The sequence below is a fragment of the Mesoplodon densirostris genome, chromosome 17 (assembly GCF_025265405.1).
Source record: "Mesoplodon densirostris isolate mMesDen1 chromosome 17, mMesDen1 primary haplotype, whole genome shotgun sequence".
NCBI lineage: Eukaryota > Metazoa > Chordata > Mammalia > Artiodactyla > Ziphiidae > Mesoplodon > Mesoplodon densirostris.
Window position 1 is genome coordinate 7274425 of NC_082677.1, and position 20046 is coordinate 7294470.

Below are 20046 nucleotides of genomic sequence, written 5' to 3' on the forward strand. Positions count from 1 at the left end.
TTTTCCCTCTTCTGAACAATACGTAATATTTCAGTAGAGTTCTTTAACCAAGGACTACCAGAATAGAGAAGTCTCTGTTCTCAGAACAGTGGTTTTAACTATTATGGTTAAATGTGGTTTTTTTGCATTTTTAGTTTTTGAAGCATTCTTTTTTAATCAATGAGGAAAAAAAATAACCAAGAGTTTCAAGTATATACTTTGCAAATGTAAAAAAAGAACTTTAGAGTAATTATTGATCTAGTTTTTAGAAAATGTTCTAATCATCAGTAAGAGCCCAGTGTATTTTATGAAGTACATTGGTTTACACAAGGAGTCAGCAAACTCTTTGTATATTACCCACTGGCTAAGAGTGATTTTTTGTTGTTGTTGTTGTTTTTAATTAAGTAGGGGTGCTGGTGGGATGTGCACACCATGATTTTGACTCTGCTTGAGAATGGTAAAGGTTTTTTTTTTTATTTTTTGCCTTTAAAAAAAAAAAGTAAAAATTTTGGGCCTCCCTGGTGGCGCAAGTGGTTGAGAGTCCGCCTGCCGATGCAGGGGATACTGGTTCGTGCCCCGGTCTGGGAGGATCCCATATGCTGCGGAGCGGCTGGGCCCGTGAGCCATGGCCGCTGAGCCTGCGCGTCCGGAGCCTGCGCGTCCGGAGCCTGTGCTCCGCAACGGGGGAGGCCACAACAGTGAGAGGCCCGCATACCGCAAAAAAAAAAAAAAAAAAAGTAAAAATTTTTTTGTTAAAAAAAACATAAAATTTACCATCTTAACCTTTTTTTTTTTTTTTTTTTTGCGGTACACGGGCCTCTCACTGTTGTGGCCTCACCCGCTGCGGAGCACAGGCTCCGGACGCGCAGGCTCAGCGGCCATGGCTCACGGGCGTAGCCGCTCCGCGGCATGTGGGATCTTCCCAGACCGGGGCACGAACCCGTGTCCCCTGAGTCGGCAGGCGGACTCTCAACCACTGTGCCACCAGGGAAGCCATCTTAACCATTTTTAAGTGTACAGTTCAGGAGTGTTTGCTATATTCACATTGTTGTATAACATATCTCTAGAACCTTTTCATCTTGCGAAACTGAAATTCTGTACCCGTTGAATAACAACTTCTCCCTGTAGCCCTGGCAGCTACCATTCTACTTTGTCTCTATGAATTTGACTACTCTAGGTACCTCATATAAGTGGAATCATACAGTTTTTGTCTTTTGTGATTTTACTTAGCATAATGTCCTCAAGGTTTATCCTTATTGTCGCATATGACAGGATTTCCCTTTTTAAGGCTGAATGATATTCTATTGTATGTATATACCACGTTTTCTTTATCCATTTGTTTGTCCGTGGACATTTGGTTTGCTTCTACCTCCTGGCTATTGTCAATAATGCTGCAGTGAATATGGGTGTGCAAATATCTCTTTGAGGTTTTGTTTTCAATTTTTTTGGATGACTCTGAATACAAAATTACTGCTATTGATTAGTGTTCTCTGTCTTCTGACGTGTGGTAAGACTAAGGAAATAACCTCGGTATAAAGTTGAGGGTCAAGTTGTTAGTTGATGGTGATTGCACAGCTAGTTGGTAACAGAAAAATCAAGAACTTGTCCTGTTAAACTAAAGAATTTCAAAGTAAGTACAATATTATGCATATAGTGTTCGCTTGTATAGAAAATGCCATACTTTAAATGAGAGCATTTCAGTTAGTTGTTGCTGTGAAGTGAACCATCTCAAAACTTAGTCACTAGAGTAACTTAATGGCTTCACTTATGATTCTGTGGGTTGACAAGGCAGTTCTTACACTTCACATACTGTTGGCTGGGACAACTAAAATGTACACATGGCAGGCTGTGGATGCTAGCTGCCAGCTGGGAACTCAACTCAGGTAGTCAGCCAGGATCTCACTTCTTTTCCATGAGGGTCTCTCGGTGAGGCTAACTGGGATCCTTACAGTGTGATGGCTGGGACTAAGAAAGATTGTTCAGAAAGAGGGCTCCCAGAGGGCAAGCCCAATAAGCCAGTGCTTATGAAGCATGTGCATCCTGGTTGCTAATGTCCCATTAAAGCTAGTCACGTGGCCAAGCCTGAGGCTGTGTGGCAGGGGGCTGACTGTACAAGGGCATGAGTATCTGGAGGTATAGTTCTTTAGTTCACTAGAGGCCACCAAGGGAGCAATCTACCATACTTGTGTAGAAGAAAGCATATTTTAAATGAGGGCACACAGTATGTAGATTTCTTGCGGTTGTCTTGTAAAATATTTTACTAGTTTTCAAACTTAGGGGAAATTCATTGATTATTTTAGTGATTTGTTTACTCTTGATATTTGCCTGCAATTGTGTTCATGCATGGTGAAGTTATTAAAATTCAGCCAGTTTGATTCTTAGACACAATATGGTGTAAAATTGATATGCTGATGTGCTCTCAGATTAATACTCAGTCTCAAAACTGAGAAACAATACAGATTACTCTGTGCGACTTTATTGGTTTGAAAATACTTTTCTAGTTTTTAATGCTATGCAGTGTACCTGTCTTAAAAAGAATAATACACTCATAAAATGTTGGAATTTTTAATTCACTCAACATTAGATTCTTTATTAAAGCAAAATTATGTATGTTTTCCTTGCTAGCTTACTCTAGAGTAACTCAGATTAAACCCTTGATTGTTCAAATTAACTAGGAAAAATTACTCTTTTGGGGATGAAATTTTTGATTAAAAAGCTGTTTAGGGCTTCCCTGGTGGCGCAGTGGTTGGGAGTCCACCTGCCGATGCAGGGGACGCGGGTTCGTGCCCAGGTCCGGGAGGATCCCATGTGCCGCGGAGTGGCTGGGCCCGTGAGCTATGGAGCAACGGGAGAGGCCACAACAGCTAGAGGCCCGTGTACCGCAAACAACAACAACAACAAAACATAAAAAAAAAAAAAAAAGCTGTTTATCCCTGGTTCCTTCAAATTTAGATTGATAATATATACCCTCTCATGTCAAATTAATGCTAAAATTTTATACGTATTTTTCATGATATAGAATCTGTGAAGTTAAAGCTTGAGCTTATTTGAATTTTTAGTTTTTGTTATTTTTTTCTTTCTAGTGCATCTATCCCTTGGGCTCTAAATCACTTAATAACTTAATTACTCCTGATTTAGAAGACTGTCACACTCCAAATAAGCCTCAAAAAAGAAAGATCGTGGAAACCAACTATAAAGATTCATCTCTTTTAGCAAATTCCAAAAAGACTAAAAATCATAATGGTATTGATGGTGAACAAGTTTTGAACAGTAAACATAATGAAGAAGAGTATGATGAAACCTCATCAGACTTACCTGGTTTACTACACGGTGGTCAACAGAATCCAATTAGGACAACTGATTCCTTGGAGCAGAATGAGATTTTGGAAGCTGATATTGTTGACATGCCTGCTGAAGAAGATTCTACTATGGTTGATGTTTCTGGAACTGGAGGGACTTCCCCTCAAAATGAAGGATGCACGTCTGAACTGGAAATGCCGTTGGAGAGCAAGCATACCTCATTTTGCCAGACTTCATGTGTCCAATGGAAAAATGCACATGCTCTCTGTTGGTTAGACTGTATCCTGTCAGCATTGGTGCACTTGGAAGGGCTGAAAAACACTGTGACTGACCTATGCTCTAAAAAGGAGTCTGTGTTCGGTCGGTTGTTTACCAGGTATAATCAAGCCAATGAGTTTCTGCACACCAGTCAGTTGGATGGAGTTAAAGGTTAGTAATAACATTTTATTTCTCTTTAATTTTTAAAGAGGTTAATGTTGAACGTTGTCTTGTAGCACACGAAAAGATGCCATCAGTAGCTTTTGTTTTACGTAGAACCTCGGAGCAAGGAGCACAGGGACCGAGTCTGTCTTGAAGCTTGAGTGAACACCAGTTGTGTTATCATGACTTCCCAAAAGGCAGTCTTTTTCAAAAACTAAGAGTAAAGAATAAAGAGGCTATGGCTGTATCTTAGCTGTCAGGGTAATGGTGGTCAACATAGAGTCCATCAAAGTACAACTTTAAGTTTCTGAGTTGCCGTAAAGCAGAATAAAGAAGTAAATACAAACAATCCATAATCCCACAACTCCCCAAAAATCTCTTTTCACAGTGAGGGCTGTATTTTTATTTTCTATAAAATAGGATACCCGTGAACCCAAGATAAATTAAAATATTTCCAGTGACTTGCATCTACCTATGTGTTCCTCCACATCCCATCATCTACCTCCCCCAAAGTTAATCATTATCCTGAAATGTGTTATATCGTTTCTTGTTTTTTAATAGTTTTTCCTACATATATATGGCTAAGCAATATATTGCCTAATTTAATATTTTGAACTTTATAAAAAAAGACATATGTACAGTATTTCTTCTGGGACTTTCTTTTCTTTTTATAAAGATTTATCTATGCTGCTGCTTCTGTGTGTGTTTCATTGATTTTTATTGCTATATAATATTTCCAGTTCGTAAGTGTATCAGTTTGTAAGTACATAAGTGTATTTATTCATCTGTCATTGGGTTGTTTTTTTGCAATTGTAAATACTGCTGCTGTGACTATTCTTAGGCAAGTCTCCTGGGGCACAAGAGTTTTTCTTGGATATACCATAGGATAGGCTCTGAGTTCAGATTTACTAAATAATGGCTAATGGTTTTTTTTCCGAAGTGGTTGTACCAGTCTACTCCCATTAGCAATGTAGAAGAGATCTTCCTAATCCATATTTCCTCTGTTGGTTTTTTTCACACGTGGTGATTTTTGCAATTTGAATGATATAAAATGGTTTGTGGCCCTCTGTTCCCTCTGTGAAGCCTGTTTGTGTCTTATCCCTGTTTGTTGTATTGTCATGTTCTTATTGATTTGTGTGAGTTTTTATATGTCCTTGTTGCTCTATTTATTCAGACAGGTTACTGAATCTCCCGGTTTGTATCTCATGTTTCTACTTTTTTAAAGATATCTTTTGATGACAGAAATTGTTAATCTTTCCTTGTATAGCTAGTAATGTCTGTGGTTTTAAAAAGAAATGTTTCTTTTCTCCAAGATCAGAAAGTCATTTACCTCTGTTTTCACTGAGAAGTCACAGAGCTTTCCTTTTTACATTGAAATTCTTAGTTCAACTGGAGGTAATTGTGTCTGGTATGTGGTAACAGTTCATTTTTTTCCATTGCATAGCCAGTTTTTCTAGCTCCACCTTTTTCCTCAATTGATCTGCCATGCCCCCTTTGTCATATAACATTCTATGTATGTGTGCAGCTGTTCCTGAACTCTGTTTTGTTTTCTTGGTCACTTTATCTGTCCCTGCACCAGTACCACACTATTTTAATTATTAGGGCATTTTAGGTCTTGCTATCCTCATCTTTATTCAACTTGACTTTGATCATGCAATTTTTTTTTTTTTTGCGGTACGCGGGCCTCTCATTGTTGTGGCCTCTCCCGTTGCGGAGCACAGGCTCCGGACGCGCAGGCTCAGCGGCCATGGCTCACGGGCCCAGCCACTCCGCGGCATGTGGGATCTTCCTGGACCGGGGCCCGAACCCGTGTCCCCTGCATCGGCAGGCAGACTCTCAACCACTGCGCCACCAGGGAAGCCCCCCATGCAATCTTTTATATAGATCTTATACATTGTTTCCCCATTGTTGACTATTTTTCTGTCTCTGTACCAATGCCATACTCTTTAATTATTATGGCTTTTGGGGTTTTGGTAGGTGGAGAATCCTAACCTTTATGCAGTTTGACTTTGGTTGTGCAACATTTTACTTTATTAGTATACTCTTATACACTGTTTCCCCATTGGTAACCATTCAGGCTACTTACCATTTTTTTTTTTTTGCTATTATGTGTAAATACCATGGCAGATATCCGTGTATTCTTTGAATCTATTGCTGATTATACCCTAGAAGGGATGTTAAAATATTTATATTTATATAAAGAGTAGCCCCAACTGGCTGCAACTAGAGAAAGCCCACGCACAGCAACAAAGACCCAACACATCCAAAAGTAAATAAATAAAATAAATAAATTTATATTAAAAAAAAAAGAAGGGGATCCCCTTGGGGATCCTTTAAAAAAAAAAAAGAGTCTTTCTAAATGGCTTTCCGGAAGGGTCATACCAACATAATAATTCCATTTTCATATGTAGAAATAAACATCCCAGAACACTCTAATCACCTTTGCATAGAAACGTTTAAAAAGTTGTAAGTTTTTTAGATAAAAAATATTTTGTTTCCATTTGAGTTTCTTTGAGATTGAATTTTTTTGCAATTTTAAAATTCAGTTTCTCACCAGCATATTTGCTTTCGCCTTTTCTCTTTATTTCTGTTTTCTATAATTATAGAAACCCCAGTACTGAGTTGTTGACAGTTGGTTGTTGTAGAAGAACATACCTCATTCAAATTTTGACTTGAATATTAAATTAGTATTAACTTTTTATTTTAATATTATATTACTTTTTTACAAGATAATTGTAGTTTTTACAATATAGTTGTAATTACATTTGTTCAAGCTACATTACTTTGGATTGTAAGTTTTCTCTTTTCTTCAGTGTGGTCAAATAACAAAAATTCTGGTTAATGCTTACTTCATATTACAGAAGACTCCGGATGTTTTCATAGTGAAACATATAAGCAGAGTGTGATCAGGCTGTATGAATTATTTATTCATAAGAGATTTGAGTGAAAAGATCTGTTTGTAGCTTAAAAGTAACTAGAGTCAGATGCATATGGCGGTTTTTATTCAAAATAATTTTCTTATTAAACTTAGGTAGTTTCCTGCCAGAGTAATTGCATCTTGAGGACTTTTACCCTAAAGAAATGATGAAAAACATGGACAGGTGTGTGCCCAAAGATGTTTAACATGATAATATTTATAATAGTAAAAAAAGAAACAACTTAAATGTCCAGCAATAGGGAATGGCTAATAAAACTATGGTTCAGTCAGAGTGTAATTACTAGCCTGCAAATTTTTTAATGAAGCAGATTTGTGTAAAAAAAAAAAGCAGAATGTAGAATTGTATGAAATGCGATGATGTCATTGAAGACCCTTCATTGGGAAATAATCATGACTTTATTGAGACTCCTTATAAATTTGTCTGCTCCTGTGATCTAGTTAAGTTCAGTAAAAGTTAAACAGAGAGGATTAAATGGTTAGATTTTGCCTCTAGCGTAAGTAATAATTTCATGAGAAGAGAGAGCTTCAGCTGTTTCAGAGATGGGCAAAGTATCTGAAAGTGTGGCTCTTTAGCTAGGCCTGTGATTATTTGGATGAGAAAGACTTGCACTGAGATTTTACTCAGGCAGAATGATGTTGAGCCAGGCAGTCGGTACTAATGATATTGTGCTGTTCACACACATTGAGGGAATATATGGTATACCACAGAGAGAGGAAGAAGAATGAAGGAATTTTGTATTTTCCATTTTTGTCTCTGCAAAATTTGTTGACTCTGGTAAACTTTCATTTTGGTAATGTCTTAATTGTCTGTAGAAAGAAATAGGTTGATGAGAAATTGATAATGTTCTGTATTCTATTATCAGATGGAGATTGTAAAAAACTTCCTTCTGAAATATTTGCAAAGATAGAGACCTGTCTGAATGAAGTCAGAGATGATATTTTTATTAGGCTTCAGCCTCAGCTTAGGTGTACATTAGGTAAGTAATTTATGGAATTTAATTGTATTACTCATCTACCATAAAGACATACTTATATCAAAAGGAAATATAATACTGTTTTACTACTTGGGATGATCAGATTCTTGGAATCTGATCATTTCATCACTGGTTAAATCATTCGTGGATGGAGGTGTTCTATATAAATATGCCGGCATGTGTCCCACCCCTTCAGCATGGATGCAGTTCTCAGACCCAGCTGAATACTCACGGGATACACCCTCAGTTGCTTTCCCAATACTGTCCCCCAGTAGACTACTCCAGCGTTTTCAACCTTGACTGACTGTGCATTAAAAAAGCACCTAGGAAGTTTAAAAGTAAATAACTAGTGCTGGGGGCCCATTATATAAGAATCTCAGGATGGAGTTCAAGTATCAGTAATTTTTAGAAGCCTCCCTGTGATTCTTATGGACGGATGGGGTTGAGAATCTCTGGTCTACACCAACCATAGTAATTCTATTTCCCCTGCTAGTGATTGGTTTAGGAATGGACATATGGTACAATTTTAGCCAATGGAATATGAGGAGATATATCCTGATGACCTTTTGGGAAAGTTTTCTTACTTTTAAAAAGGGCATAAGAATGAGACCCGCTTTGTCCTTTATGAATTGTCTTTTGGCCTCTGGGAGCCGAGTGGAACAGGGGCGCTAGAGTCTCCAGGTCTTTATAAATTTTTTTGTATTGCAAAAAGGAGCTGGTAGTGATTTTTTTTGAGGGGGTGCCTTTTGTTTTATTTCTCTTTATGTTTTATTTCTCTTTATCTTTTTTTTTTTTTTTTTCCCGCCACACGGCTCACAGGATCTTAGTTCCCCAACCAGGGATTGAACCCAGGGCCCCAGCAATGAAAGAGCTGAGTCCTAACCACTGGACCGCCAGGGAATTACCATATTTCTCTTTATCCTTTTTTTTTAAAGTCTATTTTTTTAAATTTTTATTTATTTTTGGCTGTGTTGGGTCTTCGTTGCTGCATGTGGGCTTTCTCTAGTTGCAGCGAGCGGGGGCTACTCTTCATTGCAGTGCGTGGGCTTCTCATTGAATGGCTTCATTTGTTGCGGAGCACGGGCTCTAGGCACGCGGGCTTCAGTAGTTGTGGCACGTGGGCTCAGTAGTTGTGGCTTGCAGGCTCAGTAGTTGTGGTGCGTGGGCTTCTCATTGCGGTGGCTTCTCTTGTTGCGGAGCATGGACTCTAGGCGTGCAGGCTTTAGTAGTTGTGGCGCACGGGCTTAGTTGCTCCGCGGCATGTGGGATCTTCCCGGACCAGGGCTCGAACCCTGCATTGGTAGGCGTATTCCCAACCAACGCGCCACCAGGGAAGTCCCTCTCTTTATCCTTGTATTAACTCTTCAATTAACATTGTGTTATAGTAGCTGAATGTATGATACTCCTATTAGTATAATACTCCTGTTAAATTATGTAAAATATCAATGCCTTCAAGTTTTTTTCTCAACAAGTGGCATTTATTTCATCAGACCCAGATAGTGTAGCTGGAAGCAGTGTCTTTTTTGCATGGTTGTATCCCCTATTTCTTTGTCCCACAGTTTTGTCCCCTAGTTTTACTATTTTGTTTTTTATGAACTCCTACATATATAAGTTTACTCTGTTCTTATAAACTGATTTTCCATATGCCAGATCTTTGGCATTGCCTCCTCTAGGACTGAAGGGCTATTCTAATTCATCATCAGGTGGGATCTCAGATGGGATGAATATTCTTTTATTCTTTTTATCAAAGTATGATTTACATATAGTAAAATCCTTTTCAGATGTATACAGTTGTGTTACCATTTCCACAATCAAAATATAGAACAGTTCTATCACCATGAAAATGTTCCCCTGGCTCCTTTATGGTCAGCCCCTTTCCTTACCCCCGATCACTGATCTGTTGGGTGGATACTCATTTCAAAGGAGCCTTTTTCATAAGATTGCCAGAGTGTAGACTGAGGGGCTCCCGTGTTGCATTTTGCAGGTATCATTTCCCTCCTAGAGTGACCTGAGATGTTTTATTCAGGTTCCCTACTCCAGTTCCCAATTGAATTAAAGAGTGGTTTCTTCCCCAGTCTGAATCATCACTCTTCTTATCCCTGCTAATTGTATTTACAAGGTGGCGTCTTGCTCCATTGCTACCTTGGGTCTGGGATTTGTAAATTTGTGCACTCATAGCCATTGGGCATGCATACAACTCCTCCAATCCAGTAGAATCCTCTCATTTGTGTTTGTACTACTCAGTCAGCAGTGAGAGGTGCTGCATTAGAGGCTAAGATCTTACTAATGAAATCTTTGTTTCAGGGAGCACTTTAGAGTCTTACAATGTATGTGTCCTCATTCTGAATATTAACGTGTATTTTAAAGTACTAAAGAAAGAGAAGTGGAATCTGTATTGACCCAGAATGTTTGTTAAATTTTTAAGGTCAGCCAGCTACTTCCTCGTTTTGATTATTGTTTTTAAAAAACGCATTGTAAACTGTCCTCTCTGCTCTCCCTCCCCACAGTTTAAGAAATATAACATTACAAATATAACTGAAGCCCTTTTTGTACTCTTCCCCAATTCTTCCTTACCTCCCCACAAAGGTAACTACTATCTTCAGTTTGGTGTTTTCTTTCCCTCTAATGTGTATATTTCTTTCTTTTTTTTTTAAAAAAGGAAAAAGCTGTTATTGTTATGGTTTCTACTTATTTATGTAAGTGTAAAGAGTAAGTTAGCCTTTGAGTGTTGTGTACCAGTGTAAGGACAGACAGACCACTAGAACAGAATAGAAAGTCCAGATCAGAACCCTCCCCGTTTGGTTACTTCATAACCATGATGGAGGTACTGATGCAGGTAGGTGGGGAAAGAAAAGGCCATCCAGGAAACGGTGCTTGGGACAGTAGTTTCCTGATACAGGGGGAAAATTAGATCCCTACTTCACACCATAATTAGAAAGAAACTTCAGCATATTTAAAAGCCTAAACATGAAAAGCAGAGTTGTAAAACTTTGGAAGAAAATACAGGTGAATATTTTACCACTCAGTGGGGAAGAATTTCCTAAATAAGATACATAAAAGAAGAGATTGGTGACTGTGATTACATTAAGGTTTAAAACCTCTGGGCAAAGATAGAACAAAGAAATAATACCCAGGATATCTTACAAAGAACTCCTGTACATCGGTTAAAAAAAAAAAAAGACAAAAACTGATAGAAAAATGGCCAGAAGACATTAATGAGAAATTAACAGAAGAGGAAACTTGAATAGCTAGACAGCAAGGAGTCCCTGAAAGGTTTGCATCCTGGTAGTAAACGAAGGTACTTTAGGGAAATATGCAAACTAGGTACAGATGATCCCCATCTTTCAATGGTCTGACGTTTGACTTTTTGAGTTTACAATGATGTTAAAGAGATAAATGCATTCAGTAGAAACTGCACTTTGAATTTTGATCTTTTCCTGGGCTAGTGGTAAGTGGTATGATACTTGTGATGCTGGGCAGTGGCAGTGAGCTGCAGCTCCCAGCCAGCCATGCAGTCATGGGGTAAACAACCGATACACTTACAACCATGCTGGACCCAGACCACCGTTCTGTTTTTCACTTTCATTATAGTATTCAATAAATTATATGAGATATTCAATACTTTATTTAAAAATAGGCTTTGTATTCAATGATTTTGCCCAACTGTAGTCTAATGTTAAGTTTTCTAAGCACATTGAAGTTAGGCTGGGTTAAGCTGTGATATTCAGTAGGTTAGGTGTATTAAATGCATTTTCGACTTAATGATATTTTCAGCTTACAGCATAAAGGTTTATTGGGACCTAACCCTATCATAAGATGAGGAAGATCTGTAGTTGGGTAGGAGTTGGCGATAAGGTACTACAGGCAAAGAAACCACTTATCTAGGGCTTCCCTGGTGGCTGAGTGGTTAAGAAGCCGCCTGCCAATGCAGGGAACATGGGTTCGAGCCCTGGTCCAGGAAGATCCCACATGCCGTGGAGCAACTAAGCCCGTGCGCCACAACTGCTGAGCTTGTGCTCTAGAGCCCGCGAGCCACAACTACTGAGCCCGTGTGCGACAACTACTGAAGCCCGCAAGCCTAGAGCCTGTGCTTCACAACAAGAGAAGCCACCACAATGAGAGGTCCATGCACCGCAATGAGGAGTAGCCCCCGCTCGCCGCAACTAGAGAAAGCCCGAGCACAGCAACGAAGACCCAACGCAGCCATAAGTCAATCAATCAATCAATAAACCACTTAACTAATTTAGGCTGGAGGTTCTAAAAATTAGAATTAGGTATTGGCATTATATGTTCTCTAATAGGATGCTTTATACCCATAAAACTTATAATCAAAGGAAAAATAATTAAGATCAATTTAGGAGCTATGTAAATTATCTAAAATGATCTGTAATCATGTAACTTATTTAACTGTGTTTTGAGCTCTTTCATGATATTTTGATTCATTGAAAACTTCATGTATTTTTAGACCTAAAGATTCTATGTAGTCATAAAATATAAATTATTTACTTTTTCACTTAATATTTAGTTACAATAGAGTAAGCATTTAAAGGCTGATAACTAATTACAAACTCATGCTATACTGTGCACTGTTTATGTGTATGATGTTGCATATGTTCATTTTTAGGAGATTGATTTGTATTTATTTCTGTTTATAAAAAATATTTTGTTTTATGTTTTTTGTACAAAAATAGCTGTGGGACTATACCACAAAGGTGACTATTAAAATAGCCTTTGTGACCACCGATATTTATAGAGTGTGCTTAGGCAATAAAACCCACTGTTCTGCCTTTTGGTCCTGCCAAGGTGACTCCTGGCTGTGTTCCAGGCAACTGTAGTTCCAGGCCAGGGGGAGAACTGAACCACGGAAGTGAGACTGTCCCAGGGGACGGAGAGGCTAGAAGGACTCAGGTTCTTTCTCAGGCCAAATCAGTAAGGCAGCATCTAAGCTCCCCAGAGGATAGGAAGGAGAGAAACCAATTGGAGGATGAATGTTAAGAGGAGAATATAAATCCTCCTACGAACTTGCTTGCTGGTCTCTAAATTGGAAAACAGAATCCACAGTTGGGTTTTTGTTTTAATGACAACAAAATTCAGATCTTCTTTAGCCTTAAAGTTGTTGACATTTAATTTTAATTGTTAAAAGATTAAGAAGAGTAGTAGGTAAGGAGTCTGGAGATTTGAATCTGGTCCTCTCAGCCTGGTTTGCCATGCCCTCACCACATGTAGAACAAGAGAGTCAGAACAGAGATGGCTTTTTAATGGTTTTGTCCAGCTCTGAAATTATTACCGTACAGTGTCACCAGTCATATTACTTTTAGTATCTGTACCAAACAAACCTGTATATATTTTTGCTTTGTTTTTATAATACTCTAGGGCTGTTATAGTTCTGAGGATATTTTTTCCCTGAGAAAACCTAAAAAGATCTGAGGAGACAGTATTGAGCCTTTTCTATCTTTTGTCTTAAGAAGTTTTCATAAGTGTCCACCAAGACGAATGAAAGATACTGAGTGTTAATTAAATCTTTATGATGGACATTTTTAGAAAATGCTTTGAAAACTTCCCTTGCCCAACTGCGAATAACTTACTCTGTCATACATACATATTCACATATATTCACACTGTGAATATAGTGAGAAAAGACAACAATTTGTAATCTTGGTTTATCTTTTTTCAGTTAATTATGAGCAATAATTTTTTTTTTCTTCTTCAAGGTGATATGGAAAGCCCTGTGTTTGCATTTCCCCTGCTCTTAAAAACAGAACCCCACGTTGAGAAGCTCTTCACATATTCTTTTTCTTGGAATTTTGAATGTTCACAGTGTGGACACAAATATCAAAACAGGTTAGTTTTTCTATTTTTTAAAATGGATTCATTCTATTGAAAATGGCTCCAAGTAATAAAATTTGAAGAAAACTTGCTTCCACTTGTAGCACTGCTCCCTCTACCCTTCATAAAATTTCCCACCATATATTGACGTTTTTCCACCATTAAGGTTAAAAGGAAAATTTTGAGCCTCAGAAATTGCAATTTGCTTGCTTCTTCATACTAGAAGAGTACAAAAAAAAAATGGTTTGATAGATTACTAGAAGGCATTTTCTTAAGAAGTTCTTTAGTGGGAAGGGGGACAAATGGGAACGTAGCATGTTCCCCTGTCCTCCCCTCCCCTCTGGATTCCCTGCCGAGTCAGAATACCTCTTAGAATTCTTTGAAAAACTATGTGTGTTTTGTTTACTCCAATATTAGGGACTAGGGCTTTTGTTTGCTTGTTTTTAACATCATGGAAACTTGATTTGAGGCTCCCAGAGTCTGGTAGCGGTCCTCAGAGGTGACTTACGCTTTCCCATTCCTTCCCTTAGTCCCATGAAAGACCAGCCATCACCTTCCATCAGCCTTCCACACGTGAGCTGTCCCAGCCGTCCTTTCTACTCCCCTGATGCCTCTAGGTGAGGATTAGAGGGGTCATGACTGTTGTACATGACCCTGAGATTGGTACTTGGGAGGAAGCATGGAGAAGAAAGAAGCTGCAGATTTATTTTGCCTCCATACACCTACCACATAAATAAGGAGGGAAATTAGGTTTTAGAAGAGGAGTCAGGGAGAGAAACTTCATCAGGCATGATACCCTCACTTTCTCCATGTATGAGAAAGTCTCTGGCTGGCTGGCCTTTCCTCTTTTCTGAAAGTCAACTATTAGTAAACTAGAAAATTTGGAGTCTCTCCAAGTTATTAAGTAAAACTATGAGAGAAAAGTATTGCTTTAGATATGCATTATCTTAATTGAGATTATTTTTAGGTATTTAGGGATCAGTTGAGGAGAGCTGGGATTGAGAGAACACTCTAGGGAATCCAAGCTACAGAACCAGGAAACATTTGTTTTTTCAACAGTTAGCTCGAAAGTACTAGAACAGAGTAAGAATTAGCATTTCACTCATACCTAGGACTTAAATAATTTTGTGTGAGTATGAGAACAAATACCTGCTTCTAGGTCTTCTGTCATTAATTTCTGTAAATTATCTGACTTTCTCCTCATTTGACAATGTGAAAACTGAAGCTTTAAAGGGGTTAAACTGATGCCCAAGGTGACACGCTAGTAAATGGCAAAATTCAGTCTTCGGTTTTCTGTTCTCTAAGACTTTCCTGCTCACTGTGGTATACTGCCTAATCACCACCTGGATTTTAAATAATATAAATAACATATACAAGTCTGATGATTAAAATCAGCTTCATTATAGCTTTTCCAAAATCCCCATCTCAGTTGTTTGACAGCTTTTCATTGAGCATATCCGATGTGCCAGGAACTTAACAGAAGTAACCTTTATTCTGGCCAAATTCAGACCAGTTAGTTAGGGAAATAACATATGAACATAATAGAGGACCAGTGACTTAGTCATTATTTTGATCTGTTGGCTTTGAATACGAGTTGATAAGTGCATTTTGGAGCTGTATAGAAAAAACTCTGAGAGCTCAAGGCGCAGAAGCCACCAACCACTTGGGTTTGCCTTTTTCTTTTTTTTTTTTTAAGTTCTTTGTTCTAAAAGTAAAAAGAGTTATAGAGGAAAAGCTAAAATGAAGTGGCATTTTACTAAAACTATTTTCACTTAATCTGGTGGAAGAATACCCAGCAAACTCATTCATTTTTGTGCTGCTGTTTTTAGTGCCAGTTGAACAGCTTTTACTTAATTTAGAAGATATGTTCTGGAGGCAGTTAAAAACATGGTCTTTGGAGTTGGACTCCCTGAATTCCTATCTCAAGTCTGTCATTTATCATCTGATGTATTTCACTTTCCTCATCTGTAAAATGGAGATAAGAATAGTACGTGCCGCTTCGATTTGTTTGGTACATGAGTGCTTAGCACAGTGACTTGTACATAGTAAGTGCTCAGAAATGTTAGATGTCATGTGGAGCATTAACACTTATTTGCTGAGTCAAACTCCCTTTTGTTAACTAAAAAATAGGAGCCTTTACTTCACGTTTATCTTTGAGAACTAAGAATTTAGCAGAAATATAATCAGTGTATTTGTTGATACCTCTATGTGGCTTTGCTTTTAAAATGTTAGCTTCCCTGATCTATTTTTAACGGCCTGTGCTTATCTCACTTATGATTTACCAGTATTTGTTACTGTTTAGAGAAGAAGGTGGTGTCTCCTAGATAATAAATAATTGCTCTTTTCAAGATATTACTAAAGCGAATCTAGTTGAGGTACAGTGTGCATCTGTAAAGATCATCTTTTTAGATGCCTATTGCTATCAAGTATTCAGGCTGAAGTGCAAATTGAGAACTTGTGTAAACTGTGAAAACAATATTCTTTCACAGCTGATATTCTTATATTTTAAGGATGAAGATAATTAAGTTGTCTCTCTTCCTGATTGTATATATTTGTAAGCGCCCCTTTTTGTTTTAGGTTGTCAATAATAGATAGCCAGAATGTGAAGTTTTTGAGTAAGGGATGAGCTCTTAATAAATTTGAAAGCCTTAGAACAGTGGTTCTCAACTATTTTTTGAGAAAAATATTTTTTGGGGGGGCTGTTTTTGTCCCATGGGACATTTGGCAACGTCTGGAGATAACTAGCTGCTACAGCTGGAGGCTGTTACTGGCATCTAGTGGGTAGAGGCCAGGGATGAGGCCACATATCCAGCAATGCAGAGTACTGTGCCCCACAGCAAAGAATAACCCAGTGCAAAATAGCAGTGGTACTGCTCTTGAGACACTCTGCCTTAACATATTCTTCATCTCATAGCTGAAAAACTACAGGTAATTAATGTGGAGAGTCCTTACGAGAGCTTTACTAGAGTAGGGTTCGGGAGGAACATTGATACACTGATTTGAGGTAATAGAAAAGTATGAATAAACAAATAAAGGAAAGCACCTTTTATTTTAGGTGTTGATTGAGTTAACATGAATGTATTTAACTTAATCAGAGTTTTGTCTTCTTTTTTTATAGATGTATGAAGAATCTGGTCACCTTTACAAACGTCATCCCTGAGTGGCACCCAGTTAATGCTGCCCATTTTGGTCCATGTAATAATTGCAACAATAAGTCACAGATAAGAAAAATGGTATTAGAAAAGTGAGTTTAAATTGCGCTACTATTTTTAGAACAAAATGAAAGTGGATTTACTTTTTTTTTTTCATGCATAGAATTGAAAGTGATGACTACAACCTACTTTCAGAAGTTTGAGTTAATGTATGTCTGTGAATTGCCAAAATGCTTCTCTCTATCAGGAACTCTGGCCAATAAGCAAGCTGTTCAGGCGACATACCACTGCAGAGCTGACTTAGGGTGATTGTCTGACCCCACTGTCCTACTGTCTTACCTTCTTTTGCCTTTTTCTCTTTTTAAGGATATTAAACTTCCATCTTTCTCACCTCTGCTAAGTGCCTGGAGTCATTAGAATTCTGGAATGTCCTTAATCTAATTTCAAGAACTAAGATGGTTCAAAGATGAGCCATAGGCGCATCGGTCTGAATTTCCCTCTTCTTCCAGACCTCGGCCTGCTAATTCTTCATCCTTTTGTAAGCTTTCTGCTGCCCTTGAGCAGATGTATCATTTTTATATTTTGCCAGCTCTTCTATTTTTTCCTCAGTGGGAGGACTGATCAGAATTATCTTTTCCAGTATTATCAGAAGCCCCATATCTTTAAAAACTCACAGGTAAATTCCATTTTAGGCAGTTTGTCTCTCTTTTGTTAATACACTCACACACATACCTCCTCTTTAACCTTTGCTTTCAGTTGCCCTTATCTCTACATAAAGGAAATGTTTTGAGGTTTAATTTGATGTAATAAAGAACCAGTGACATGAACCTTTCCTTAACCTTTTGCTGATGCCCTTGGATGTGCCAAGAAACCTCTTAGAATCTTTCCTAAAGGTTTATTATCATCCAAGTAATAAATTCTCAGTTAATCCAATAGTGCCAAGACTTAAAAGGAAAAAAGAGCAGTGGCACTCCTACCCCATCTCCAGGCATCTGATTTTTTTTTTTAATTTTATTTATTCATTTATTTAATTTTTTAGCTGCATTGGGTCTTCGATGCTGCACACGGGTTTTCTCTAGTTGTAGCGAGCAGGGGCTACTCTTTGGGGCGGCGCGTGGGCTTCTCGTTGCGATGGCTTCTCTTGTTGCAGAGCACAGGCTCTAGGCGCCCGGGCTTCAGTAGTTGTGGCTCGCAGGCTCTAGAGTGCAGGCTCCGTAGTTGTGGCACACAGGCTTAGTTGCTCCATGGCATGTGGGATCTTCCCAGACCAGGGCTTGAACCCATGTCCCCTGCATTGGCAGGCGGATTCTTAACCACTGCGCCACCAGGGAAGCCCCAGGCACCTGCTTTTTAAACCTTTACGGTAGTATTTACTTTGAGATTTCAAAACAGTGTACTTATTCCACCTTTATATAGTCTTCTTTTATAGTAGTTGAGGACTAAGGGCTCTTACACCAACACCTGGGCCCCATCTCTATTTAACCTCTCCCTGTCCTTCCAATATGATTACATTTTTGGTTAAATCAGTGCTTCAGTACTTATTGTTTATTATGAATATGCATATATTCCCTCTCCAGCCAAGCAGGATACGTGGTTATGTTTCATTTCTTTTATAACTCTTTAGTTTTCGTGGAATTATTAATTGCCTGTGTTTTCACTTACTTTGTTATATATACATTGAGATTTTTTTTTCCAAATTCTTCAAATACCCGTTAATAAATTTTCTAAACACTCAAATGCTTCACAGTTTTTTAAGTTCTCCTCCCCCTTTTTTTCTGGAAACCTCTCTTCTGGCTACCTTTTATCCTTCTGCTCCAGGGTTCTAATCTATACTGGTTCCTCCCTGGGTCTGCTGCTTGGGAGTCTTCTTTTTTTTTTTAAATAAATTTATTTATTTTATTTATTTATATTTGGCTGCGTTGGTTCTTTGTTGCTGCGCGTGGGCTTTCTCTAGTTGCGGCAAGCGGGAGCTACTCTTCTTTGAGGTGCACGGGCTTCTCGTTGTGGTGGCTTCTCGTTGCGGAGCACAGGCTCTAGGCGGGTGGGCTTCAGTAGTTGTGACGCGTGGGCCTCAGTAGTTGTGGCGTGTGGGCTTTAGAGCACAGGCTCAGTAGTTGTGGCGCACGGGCTTAGTTGCTCCGCGGCATGTGGGATCTTCCCGGACGAGGGCTCGAACCCGTGTCTCTTGCATTGGCAGGCGTATTCTTAACCACTACGCCACCGGGGAAGTCCTGGGAGTCTTCTTTATACACACTTGTGGTCACTATCTCAGTATTCAGCCCAGAGCCTTACCCCTACCTTCTTCAGCATCTGTTGCCTATCAATATTGAGTCTTTAGGGGTTCTTTGGGGGCATATAAGCTCTTCTCATCAGTATCCCCACTCTGTAGCAGTCATTTCATCACTTCATTCATTCTGCTAAGTTACCATATTTCTGTTTGCTTTTTGTCTTCTAAGTATTTATTGTCTTCTCATTTGCCCATGTCTCCTTTCCCTTTTTTTGTCCTTTTGGTTTATTACCTTTTCTTGTCCTTTACTATCATTGGATAGCATTTGATTGGGGAGACAGTGGAGATATCTTTAACCAAAAGTCCATAGGCTGTCTGGGGTCCAAGCTTTGAGATTTAAGTCTTGAGGGAATCCCCACCCCCACCCCACTCTTTTATTTTTTTGACTGTGCTGCATGGCTTGTGAGATCTTAGTTCCCCAGCCAGGGACTGAATCCACACCCTCGGCAGTGAAAGCACAGAGTCCTAACCACTGGACCACCAGGGAATTCCCAGGGAATCCTTTTTTTTTGAAGTGCTGTCCTTAGTGATGAGTTAGAAGGGCTGCAGGAGTGGAAGTCTGTCGTCCTGCCCTGGGTCATTGGGTCACTGGAGGCTTTTTGGTATATATCATTATCACAGTGTATAGTGCTTTTTCTCAAGCCCTAACATTGAAGATAAACTCACTACTATTTTGTTTGATCGATTAATTTGTTGTATTGCAACATATAATTTTTAATTATACAAATATGTTGCTTTACTTACATTAAAGATTCATGCTCTGATCTGGAAATGTATCCAGACAGTGTTTCAATGGGAAATGTGTTTAGCGTTCTAATGAATGGGCCAACTTAAAAGCAGAATTTATAATTTGGACATTGACTGTATTCAAAAGTAAATTGAACTAGTATGTAAAATTTCACTTAAATTTTAAATGACAAGGTCTATAAAGTCCCTGGTAATTTTTTTACTTTGAAATTTGTGTAACTTGATTGTTGGTATCTAATGTAATTTAGAAGCAAATTTAATATAGCTTTTAGGGATAACTTAAAAGTAATTGGGTCCATCATGATGTCGTGCATAACTCAGTCTTGTAGCATTCTAAAAACTAATAGTGTTCCCTGAACACCTTATCTCAGGTAATCCCCATCTCTATATGTTCCCATTGGAAAAAGAGTCCATTGATAAATC

General features: G+C 38.5%; 1 protein-coding gene across 4 annotated transcripts in view; it reads left to right on the forward strand.

The window, feature by feature from the left end:
- Nucleotides 1–20046, forward strand: part of USPL1 (ubiquitin specific peptidase like 1) — a 40861-nt gene that overhangs the window by 12181 nt on the left and 8634 nt on the right. For 2 of the 4 annotated variants that reach the window (XM_060080112.1, XM_060080113.1), the window contains exons 4-8: nt 3063–3708; nt 7501–7614; nt 13323–13452; nt 13968–14054; nt 16556–16681. In XM_060080112.1, the coding sequence (XP_059936095.1) occupies nt 3063–3708; nt 7501–7614; nt 13323–13452; nt 13968–14054; nt 16556–16681 (1103 nt within the window). The remainder of the gene's footprint in view (nt 1–3062; nt 3709–7500; nt 7615–13322; nt 13453–13967; nt 14055–16555; nt 16682–20046) is intronic. The other 2 variants (XM_060080114.1, XM_060080115.1) reach the window with 2 other exon arrangements.